Below are 12,427 nucleotides of genomic sequence, written 5' to 3'. Positions count from 1 at the left end.
AAAGAACTACTCAAAAATTTCCCCAAACACATCATAATGCTCTTTCTCACCTCTATTGTCACTGCACATGCTAAATTATTTAGACAAAACTTTGTCCATCTGGCAAATCACTATTCGTCCTTAAACCCCTTAGGCTCCTCTATGAAGCTGTCACTAACCTTCAAAATTAATTACTCCAGCCCCTACTTTGAAGCTTTATGTAAAAAGTATTATGCAATTATCTCAATGTATTACAATTATTTGTTTACACATTTTCACCATTAGATCTCGTGTTCCTTTTAAAGTAAGGATGATCAAGTGTCATCTTTACATTCTTTTCTAGATCTTGATCACTTTCCCTCAGTACCCCACTTACTGCTTCAGACTAGGGTTTCTGTTGGTACTGCTTGCTACATGTTAAACAGAACTCCATCTCAGGACTTTTGCCCCATATTCTTGCTCTTACAGCAAGCAAAAGATTTTAATGGTTCCCTAAGGAATTTTAATCCAATAACACAAAATTTTTAAAAAATTATATATATTTGCTCTTACAATTTTTTGTTCTCAGATCTTCTCCCAGAAAAAAAGTCACACAAAATGATTAACTCTTGAATCATTAAGTTCACAAATAAATTAAGATTTACCTACATGTCACTTTCAAAAGAAAACTAATTTGGATTTTCACAGGCAATTCACCAGAGTCCTAAAACCAGCAGAGAAAGGGCATAACGGAAGTGGGTAGTAGGAAGAAACCAATCAAGGTCAATGTTTGACTCATTCAATATAGCCTACTAAAGTCATATGCTTCATTTCTGGGTATCTTTATTTGCACTTTAAATGTTTTGCCAATGTTTTATAACAAAGCACACAATGCTTATTTCGCAAACAAGGCCTTACAGCATTCTGCTATAAGATGCGGATTATCATGGATAACACAGAATGTAAAATAAAGGACTGCCTTGGAATTTACTTTTAACAACCAAAGGAAAGGAAATAATAATGATGATGATGATGATGATGATGATGATAGGAAGAAAAGGAAAGCAGAAGTAGTAAACCCAAGATATGACAAGTTTAAACCCATCTGTTTGAAGTTAAATATACCAATAATAGGTAGGTCCTGAAGTGAATAATACTTTGTTAAACTGCTCTAATTTTACATCTAATTCTGGAAACTTATTTCCCAACTTCCATAATTTCTCACATTTTCAACCAATAATTTACTTGATCACAGAAATGGAAGAAGTTGCAACAACCACTACTCAAAGACAACTTCTACAGCAACTATCCTCTTTATTTAAAAAAAAAAAAAAAATGCTGTTTGAATACACATCAGAAACCCTTAATGACAATTTCATTCCTTCTTTATTCACTCGGCATCTTTTTACTGCATATTTGTTACATGCTGTTTGTAGCACAATAAAGACTACACAAGGGCTCTTCATTTAAGAAATTATAATTATAGAAGCTATAAAGAATTACTACATAGTGCAATTATCTCAATGTATTACAATTATTTGTTTACACATTTTCACCATTAGATCTCGTGTTCCTTTTAAAGTACTCCACTACATAGTGTTTATGGAGAAGTACAAGATACTATGGCAATATACACACTACTCTGTGTGGACAAAAGTAACCACCTATCGATACTCAGACAACTAAGTATTATCTCTTCACACATTTAAAAGACTACATTGGGGGTGCCTGGATAGCTCAGTCAGTTAAGTGTCAGACTCTTGATCTCTGCTCAGCTCACGAACTCACAATTCATGAGTTCCAGCCCCACATGGGGCTTTGCGCTGACAGTGCAGAGCCTGCCTGGGATTCTCTCTCCTTTTCTCTCTGCCCACCCCCTCAAAATAAATAAACTTTAAAAAAAAATAAAAGACTACACTGGGACCCTAAAAAAAAAAAAAAAAAAAAAAATGTGCATTGGATTAGAGTAAGCAGTCCATCCAGTTGAAAGGATGTTTGGTTCAAATATTTCTATTTATCAGTCAACAAACTATGTAACTCAGTACTAGAAACTGCCATCAAGGAGATCTTTTTTCTCCCTCACAAATCTCTATATTTATATTATACAGGAGCACAGTAGAGTTATATCCCATGACAACTTCAGAAGAAGGGAAAAAAATACCCTTAATTTTCCTTACTACCACCTTGCCACCTCACACTACATACAAAAATTAAAATCTGATCAAACCTAAAAGAGTGAGCTAAAAACTATAAAGCTCTTAAGTAGTAGGTTAGGCATAAATCTGAATAACTCTGGATTAGCCAATGGTTTCTTAGCTATTATATCAAAAGCACAAAGAAAAAAATTGCAACTTCAAAATTAAAAATATTTCTGCATCACATCAAAGGACACTATCAAGAACAGCGGAAAGACAAGCCATAGGATGGGGAAAAAAATATTTGCAAATCATATGAGGATCAAGCATCAGGAAAATGTAAAGAACTCATCTAGTACTGAAATATATTAAGGATCAAATTTAAAAATGGGCAAAGGATCTGAATGGACATTTTTTTCAAAGACATACAAAGGTCAATAAGCACATGAAAGATGTTCGACATCATCAGTCATTAGAGAAATGTAAACCAAATCACAAGATACCATTCATACATTGCTGCTGGGAATGTAAAATGGTGCAGCAGCCGTGGAGAAGACTAGTCGTGTCTCAAAAAGTTAAAAAAAGTACCACATGACCAGCAATTCTTCTCCTAGGGATATACCCAAGAGAACTACTATGAACATTCCTGTACAAAGTATGTTCATAGCAGTATTCTTCTTAGTGGGTTTCAAGAGGGAACTGACCCAAATGTCCATCAATGGATATGCCGCATTTTGTGGCACAAGGGAATATTATTAAGTTATGGATAGAATGAAGCACTCTTATATGCTACAACATAAATAAACCATGAAAACATTAAGCTAAGTAAAAGATGTCAGACACAAAAGGCCACGTTATGTGTGATTCCATTTACATGAAATGTCCAGAATAGGAAAATCCATAGACAGAAAGTAGCTTAATGATTGCCAGAGAATGAAGGAGGGGAAACTGAAAGTGATATGCTAACAGATATATGACTTCTTTTGGGGGTGACAGAAAACATTCTGGAATTAGACAGTGGTGATGGTTACACACAACATTGTAAATATACAAAAAACACACTGAATTGTATACTTTAAAATGGTGAATTTTATGTTGTGTGAATTACCTCTCAATTTCAAAACTGAAGAACTCACCTTGCCTCATAATCTCCTTTTCACGTTAGATTTGGATTAAATAATATTCCTAATTATTCCATACCCTGCATGAATCAAATTTCTGCAAAGTGTTTCAAGTACATCAAAAATCCTGCCAATCCTGTGTGAGCGGTGTGATGGGGGGAAAACCATCCTTCTACTTAGTTTTTGGTATATACTTGAATTACAGTAAGATTTTCAAACATTGGATGTATTTAAAATATGGTACATTCGTATTAAGCATCCACAAGACAACTGGCTATATCACAGCATGTAACATTCCTAATATCGCACACACACACACCTCTTATAAAGAGCTTATAGTCACATGAAGAGGTATATAATCAGTAGACACATGTACACTAAGTAAAAATATGAAATCACTTCTAAAGTATACCTGCAATCTTTAGTGAGAGAAAACATTTCTAAAGCAATGCTGCTTCAACCACTACTTGGAAGAAGTGTCCCTAGAGTAAAATTAGAGCCCCTAGAATGCTTTCAGGTAGTAAGTTTATGACTACAAATATCAGTACCATTTTGAAAATTACTGCTGGAATTCCAAATGTTCAGAGAAAACTTTCAGTAATCCCCATTAGTTCCTAGAATCAACTTATGGCCTAGATTCAGTGGTCCTACTATCATGACCATCACTACTACTCTCCAATGCTTGCCTTATATCTCATAAAGCTTCATTCTAAAACAGTCATTTCTTTTCCTTTGCATTTTGACATTAAGTGTACTTTATCCTTCCTTACATCTAAAATAAGTTTGCCATACAGTTAGTACTCTGGAGACTCCCTACACAGAGACTACAATGTGATCAGCACCTCCTGGAATTGTGTAAGGAAACAACTCTATTGACAAACATTTCACATTTATTTCTGGTTCCCTGTTTAATTCTTAAAATTAATTTCTACTTTCAAGAACATATCCTCAAAAATATGCCTCAGTATAGTTTTCAAACTGAGCAACTGCAAACCCCAATTTTTTTGGCTATGAAAATATTTTAAAAACATCACCTACTATTTTAACAAAACTAACCCTCTTAATGCCTCATAGGTTCCATGAAACAGAGAGCAATTTTGTTATGTTTTTTTATTGATGCTACCAAATGACTTCTACATTTAATTTTGAAACCGGCTAATTACCATTCATTGCAACTAAGAAAATCACCATAAAATTATTAAATGTTTACTGGAATAGATCTCTATAGTGACTGTGTCCCTAAGTTGTTCATGGAATAGTCTGAGCTGGGAAGGCAGATTATGTGTAATCATCTGAAATTTACTGAGCACCCACAGGGTCACTGATTAGGTACTTTGAGAAGAGATCTAAAACAATACAGAAATGTATAGTTCCTGTTCCACAAACACATGTGAACCCAAAATATATATAAAAGCATGATACTAACCACAGTTTAACAAGGTATTATTCAATAACGTCTTTAGTAAAGACGCTACTTTAACTGTGAGTGTTAAGGAAAGCAAGTTAGTTTTGAGAAGATTTAAAAGGAAGAAGGTATCTGTTTTGACAAAGAAGATGTTTTACGTCCAAAGAATGGTATGTCCAAAGAATAACTGCTAATAGTTTGGGAGTTAGAACTTTTGGCATAATTGGTGACTAACGTGCTTGGCTGAGGGGCGCATAGGTGGCTCAGTCGGATAAGTGTCCAACGTCAGCTCAGGTCATGATCTCAGAGTCTGTGGGTTCAAGCCCGTCGTCGGGCTCTGTGCTGACAGCTCAGAGCCTGGAGCCTGCTTCGGATTCTGTGGCTCCTGCTCTCTCTCTGTCCCTCTCCTGCTTGCACACACTCTCTCAAAAATAAACAAACATCAAAAAAATTAAAAAAAATAATAATAAAGTGCTTGGCTGAAAGGGATAGCTTAGATGTAAAAAACAATGAGGAAAAAATGGACCAGGAGTCCCAATTAATGATGAACTTTATTAAGGCCTTTCAGGAAAAGAATTAGGTATTATTACTGTTAGATTCTTTTTGCCCCCAGCAGTCTCCTTTCCAAGTCACATTTCACTTTCCTTCCAATCTACTTAACAGTATGACCTAAAGGATTATGCCACGTCTCTTCTCAAACTCCTCCAAATGATGGGTCACTGTTACCTACCAAATTATTCAGAGTTTAAAGGACCTCATATATCTACTTTCTGAGTAGCCTTTTTTCCCCTCTAATATACCTTCTTCTTTAGGGTTACATTTTCTAATCTCAGGACCTTTACAATCTTAAAAACTGAGGACAGACCTCAATGAGATTTTGTCTATGTGGGTTTTCTCAATTGATATTTACTGTATTAAGAATTAAAATTAAGAATTTTTAAAATATTCTTTTTAAAATAATAAATCTCATCCAATGCTAACAGCTTTCATGAAAAATAGCTATATTTTCCAAAACCAAAATTTACAACATTGGTATTGTTTTACCTTTTTGCAAAACTTTTTACTATCTGGTTTAATAGAAAGTTGTTGGACTGTCGTATCTGCTACTACATTCAATCTGCTGCACTATCATGCATCACATAGACCCTGGAAAACTCTATTGTACACTCATGAAAGTACAAAAATTAAAAAGACAAATAATGTCCTAATATATGAACATAGTTTTGACCTCACAAATAAGCTGAAAGGGTCTTGGAAACTCCCAGAAGTGCCAGGAATACACTTTAAGAGCCACTGCCATGAATAAATGAATATTGTTTATTCATTCCCTGGAACAGTAAAGCATTATGTAAAAAGTCACACTGACATGAAAACACAAACCTGATGCTAGACTACCTGGGTGCAAATCCCAGTTTTCCTCTTCCTGGCTGTGACCTTGAGCAAATTACTGAACTTCTCAGTGCCTTCGTTTCTTCTTCAGTAAAATGGGGATAATAATAAAACCTCTCTCACAAAGTTGTTAAAAGGAATAAAGTTAATAAACGTAAAGTGTTTAGTGCAGTGAGTGCCCAGCACAAAATAAAGACAAATAAGTATTAAATATAAATTGAATCAATGCATACAGAATATGATTTGCTGTACTGCCACTACATTCTAGTATAACTTGAAAAATTCTTAATACTATACTTCTGATAACCTGGCAAATTACTAGTCTGAACATAAATTTTAATACTAAGGTCTAGGTTCATCAGCATTCCCTTATAAAGGAGTATCGTTAGTAAAACTGACTACCCGGAAACGTTTCTCCATTAAAAGAGCCATACACACAATGAACATACAAAATTCTAAAAGGTCAAACCCAAAAATTGCAATTCTCTAGAGAAATGTATAAAGCAGTTTAACAGGGAACATACTGAGACAGAACACAAAGTAACGGAAATGCCACTTCAGCCACTAAAAGAACAGGAAGAGCAAATACTAAGGCTGTATGTACTTTGAAAATCTAACCCTATTTCTTCTTGGTAAGACTCTAGCCTCTTGCCAAGAAGCCTTTAAGTTTATTTTTCTTACTTCTTTGATTTCTAAAAGGGAAATCACGAACACAAGCATTTTGGATATAAAGAAAATACTTGTCTATGCATCATGGTAAACTTTTACATTAAATATTCTAAATCACAGGGTCAAAATAATTTTATTTAAATTAAAGCAATTCTAGTAATTAATTAAAATAGATTACTTTAACTATTAATGTACTTTTAAAATAGCTAATTAAATATTTCATATAAATGCTTCACAAATCAAATGAGGAAAAAGAAAGCCTAGTCACCTCTTACCAAGTTTTACTTCTCACCTGCCGCTCTAAATTAAACTCAAAAACACCTTTAAAAACTATTCAAATTGATAAAAAAAAAACACAGTAAACATAAAAAACCTTGTTATAAGGATAAAAAATACATGCCTAGAGTCTAATATTAGGTATTTTTAAAAATAACAAGTCCACTAGTGCAGCCTAATTACTTTTCAAAGGTATTTGAGAATAAATTTGCTAATTATGCATAAGGCAGCTAGCAAAATGGTTATATACCAAATTCTCTTCTGAGTTTCCCTTTTAAAACATATACAATTTAGAAACATAACTACGTGTAACAAGGAGGGAAAATTACATCTGTGTAGTTCTACTACATAATCTCAGGCCATGTGACATATTTGACTCCATTACCATTTTCTTTTTTCAGAAGTATTAAAGACTAAATAGTAAGGAACAGAATAGGTCAAATAATGAAAAGTGAAAATATAAATCATATGATTAGTTCTTAAGGGAAAGAATAGTAAGCCCATAGGTCAACTACAAAATAACTACCTCTTTAAAACAAGATCCATCCTCAGTTACTTTATTTCTAAACAAGACACATCGTGGGGCAGATTACCCACTTAGTATCTTCCTCACATGCATCTTCTTGTAAATCAGATCCCAGTTACCAGGTACCTTCTTAACAATATGCAAACTAAGCACCCAATCCATGCCATTAATCAAGACACTGAAAATCAATACATTTGCTTAAAAAGGTAATTATTTCAGGTACTTTTTGATATTTTACATACATTTTCAATAGTTATACAAACCACTAATCCAAATACAAATTCCACCTTCTACATATTCAATACATTCACAAATTCTTCCTCTTAAAATTGTTTCCACAACTAAATTTAGGCAGGATATGGATCCAGCCCACAACACACAAATACCCACACTATATCTACTATAGAGATATGCTTATAATGGATGCTTAATAAGAACAAGACCTCAATTTGTTGTCAAGAATCTAAGGCAGAGATGCCTGGGTGGCTTGGTGGGTTAAGCGTCTGACTCTTGGTTTCGGCTCAGGTCATGATCTCACAGTTCAGTTTGTGGGATCAAGCGCCATGTTGGGCTCTGTGCTGACAGCATGGAGCCTGCTTGGGATTCTCTCTTTCCTTCTCTCTCTCTCTCTGCCCCTCCCCTTCTCTCTCAAAATAAATAAAACAAACAAACAAAAAGAATCTAAGGCAGATGATAGTTGGAATGAAGTGTCCCTGGAAATTTTAACTGGGAAAAAATATGGATGAAAAAGTGAAGCCATTATAGCCATTAACATAAATATTATGTTTCAATGCAACATGTTGCAATGTAAATGCCCAAAGACAATAAATTAAACAAGTATAGAAAAAAGAAAATTAAGTATTCACATCAAAAAACAAAGGCCAACGGTTGTGAAGTTAGATAAGAATGTTTTTTAAATTAAGAATTTATAAATTTAAATATTGTGTTTTATTTACACTTCAATCATTATGGATGTTTTAATGGAGGTAGAAACTACTTTCTAAGCATGTGGCTTGCCTCTCCCATAGCCATGAAAGAGGATTAAATTAGATAATGGTTAATAAGTGCCTGGCAAATTGGAACACCTTCCAATTTAAGGTTTGCTATTCTTGTGCCTTGATTATGACCATTAGAGGCCAGAAACTAAATGCAAATCATGTTTATTTCAAGCTGGACAACTCTTCACACTAAGGACCCTAGTTAATACCATTATCTACAGCCACCTATAAGCAAAGCAAAAGATCTTTCTTAAACAAGTATATAATGTAGTATGAATTAAGCTGTAATTCGTAGATTATAATAATTACCTCCTAATATGGAAAGACCCTGGAGAAGTACACAGAAACCACCTCCACAGTCTAAAGGCCTATAGGAAAAAAACAGTCCTAAGCATATTTTTGTTAAATACTAATATTTAAAAGATGAAATTGCTTTCACTGAGTTGGACTAAGTAGGCAATAGTCATTCAAGATATTAAAAGGTGCAACAGAACTAAGCACTCACTAGAAAGAAAAATTCCTAGAAGAGGAAAAATTATCTCTACATTAAAGCCTGAAGTTCATGGTGTCAAGCCACAGAAATGTCTGTGAAAGCCTTTTTAATATTCTGGAAACATGTTAAAGTGTGTGGAGAAGGAAGGTGTTTAGAAAAACCATTCACTGGCCAAACTTTACTTAATATAAATCTATGTCATTGCTGAAAACTGGCTACAAGCGCATTTAAAACAATATAGGGAAAATAGTATTTCAAAAGCCCGCAGAACAGAACTAGAGTATAAGTTCTAGAGTATACTAGAGTATAAGTATAAATAAGTGGCTCCTTATTTATGTGGATTAAAAAAAAAAAAATCACACAATACCACATATATTCAAGTTCTAAAGTGGGAGCTTATTATAAACACAGCAGTAGTAGAGAACTACAAATGAGAGTTTATCCTCCAAACCTAATCCCAGTTAGCATCTGCAGTAGCTACCACAAGAGAAAAAGAACAGCACTAATAAAACCACAAACAAGTATCACCCTCCTAACCCCATTTAGCCTATTTTCTGCCCTTCTTGGTAACATGTTAAAATAACTACTCCTACATTTGAAATAGGCAAAGCTATACATCTTTTTGTTATAATTTATCATTTTGAAGAGAGGAAAGAGAAAAATAGTTCATACAGTAACAAGTAGTTTCTTCACCTACCCATCACCAAAAAGAAAAATAAAAAACAATTAACAAGAATTAACACAATGTTAGGACAAACCATTAAGACTGGGACAGCAAGCCAATTAGTCACTCGAAGGGAAGTAAACAGCAAAACTGTCCACTTCAAATATCAGATAATCAAAAAAATCGCGTAAGGGTCCACTATACATTTTAAACAACTTTCCATTTATAAGTGTCACCATTTAAATATATTCTGCATTTTCTAAACAGGCAAGGACTGATTGTTAAAAAGCAGCCTGCTCAATCAGCACATTAAAGAACCAAGCAGTATTTTTTTTTCTTTTACTTTTCCACAGTGAAGGAACAAGTCACAATGAATAATGGGTCTGTAGAAATAACTTGTTCTAATAGCACTTCATGAGCAAAGTATCTTGGAAGAATTCACATTTTGTACATTTCTTTTTAAAAATTGCAGACCTTACGGCCAAAGTCCAAATGAGAAATCCAAACAGGACTCCTGTCAGTGAATTCCCTTTCAGGACATGCTCACTCTTGCTTCAAACAGTAAAGCAAAGTAACTTTCATGTAGAATAAAAGCCAGTCAGGCTAATGTGTCCAGTTACCATTTTAAAAAGGAACTTATTACTGTGCCTATTTCCGTGTATTTTCCTGAAAAGTTTTCGGTCACTCCATTGAGTCAAAGCTTGAGTAATCCACTGAGCTATCTGTACCTCGAGGTAAAGGAAAGAAAAATGAGGTATTATACGTGACTTCCAGGTTTGTAAAAAGTTGGGAGGAGTTAGCTCTGGTAATTGTGTGTAAGTTAGTGAATGGAGTAATATTATGCCGTATAAGAGAAGCTAGTCTCCCCACATAACCAGAATAAATTAAAAGTAAATTGAAACTCAAGTATTATCAATCACCTTTTTAGCATTTTTAAAGACATGTATGTAAATTGTAGTTTTAGTTATTAATCTATGTTTTACTCCAATAATGTACACTTTACACTCAACCTTCTAAATTCAAATCGCCAGGGTTAACAGCTCCAGGAAATGATACCAGTATCACCCAATCCTTTTCCAAATCCCCATTAGAGAAACACGGAGGATGGGGGCCTGACATTCACAACTTATCCAAGAAGCATGAAAATAGAATGATTAAATTCCACCAAAGGCAATTAAAAACCCCAACTTCCCACAGAGCGTTCCCTACACCAAACGGAATCCCTTTATTTTCACTCTCACGAAGAAAGTAATTTGGGATAAAAGTCATATTGAGTATGATATATCTAATATAAAATGAGACGAAGGAACCTAACTGAAGCTACAGAAGCAAAGAAACGTAACCAAAACGGGAGAGGAAAGCTGGAAGAGAAACCCGAGAAGGAAAGGGACAGAAGAACCTAGTGGAGCAAAGGAAGTGGAAATCACTTCAACGGAGGTAGCCTTCAGGATTGCAGAGAAATAGGGATGTAGGTCCACGGAACCGGGCGTTTACGGAACTCCAAGGCTAATGGGGAAACAATGGGGCGGTGAGACCGGGAGCAAGCGGAGAGACGCTCAGGAGAGGGCGACTAGGCAGCACGGGACGGGGGGGATGAAAGAGCAGAAGGCTGCAGTAGACACAGGCGGCAGGGAGGTAAGAAGCTAGGTGGAGAGGCAAGTTGGTCGGGTGTTGGTCAGCTATCGTGGCGCACCGGGTTGGAAGCGAGGGTCCCCTAGGAACCCGGGATGGGGGTGGGGGGGAGTGGCTTATCAGGGATTTTTAGACAGGGAACGGAAGCCGTGAAGGCAGGTGTGATGGAAGCGAAAACACACCTCGGACCAGCACAGGACCCGACGTGCCAGACAAAACGCAAGGGAAGGAAAAGACGGCTGAAGGGGGTAAGAAAAGAAAAGAGAAGAACGCCAGTCGCGGGGACATGGGCCGCGGTCGGCTTCACTCACAGTCCAGGTGCTTTTTCTTGGGCCCCATGATCTCGTGGGTCGTGGCCTTGCATACTGTCTTGGATACGGCGGAGCCGGTGACACTGTGCTGGGCGGCGGTGATTCGGTCCGTCAAGCTCTGGCCGGACATCTCTGCGGCTCCTCCGCCACCCTTCCCGCTCGGCAGCCGGCGGGGACTGGGACCCCCAAGCGCCGGAGGACCCCCACCCCCCACCGCACCCCCTACCCCCACCGGCTCCTTCTCCGCCTGCCGGCCTGGGGCGGGGCTGAGGGCCGCGCGCTGCCACCTAGCCCGGAAAGAACCGGCTCGTGTCACCCGCGGGGTCAGGCACAGTGTCGGGCACTCCCCTGCCCCCGCCTCAGCTCAGCCCACCCCTTCCCTGGTCAGCTGGAGCCGGGCTGGGCAAGAGGGACAGGCAGCTGCAGGAAAATGGCGGCGCCAGGCTCCTCCTCGGAGCTTTCCGGGCTGTCCCGGGTCACGTGACTTGGGCGCCGCCCCTCCTTCTTCTCCCGCCCCTTTTCCCTTCCCTTTCCTTTTCGACGCCCGCCCTCCCTCGCTCCGCGAGGGAAGAGCGGGGCGGCGCCCGCGCGTTACGTGATGGAACCCGCCCGGCGGGCGCAACAGGAGGCCCGCCTGGGGGCAGTGCGCTGCCGGCCGCGTCACGTGACGCTTCTTGCCAACAGGTCGCCCGAGGCGGGACGCTGGGGTCACAGAGGGTAGGTGGGGCGGGGGAAGGGCGGGAAAGGGATCGCAAGTCTGGCGCTTCGGGGCGCGCCAGGGAGTGGCATCCGCCTCTCCCCTCTCCCACCCCAAGGGTCTCTTGGTGCCTGTGGTTGAAACCAACATCTT

General features: G+C 37.8%; 1 protein-coding gene across 11 annotated transcripts in view; it reads right to left on the bottom strand.

Annotated features, from left to right (window-relative positions):
• The window catches only part of PICALM (phosphatidylinositol binding clathrin assembly protein), a 100,611-nt gene extending 88,490 nt beyond the window's left edge, over nt 1–12,121 (bottom strand). For 4 of the 11 annotated variants that reach the window (XM_042907079.1, XM_042907081.1, XM_042907083.1 and 1 more), the window contains exon 1: nt 11,578–12,117. In XM_042907079.1, the coding sequence (XP_042763013.1) occupies nt 11,578–11,707 (130 nt within the window). In that variant the 5' untranslated portion in view covers nt 11,708–12,117. Of the gene's footprint in view, nt 1–11,577 lie in introns of all 11 variants that reach the window. The other 7 variants (XM_042907074.1, XM_042907075.1, XM_042907077.1 and 4 more) reach the window with 4 other exon arrangements.
• Between the last annotated feature and the right edge of the window lie 306 nt (nt 12,122–12,427).

This window comes from Panthera leo, chromosome D1 (assembly GCF_018350215.1).
Source record: "Panthera leo isolate Ple1 chromosome D1, P.leo_Ple1_pat1.1, whole genome shotgun sequence".
Lineage (NCBI taxonomy): Eukaryota > Metazoa > Chordata > Mammalia > Carnivora > Felidae > Panthera > Panthera leo.
The sequence above is the reverse complement of the archived record's forward strand: the minus strand, read 5'-3'. Positions and strand labels throughout refer to the sequence as shown.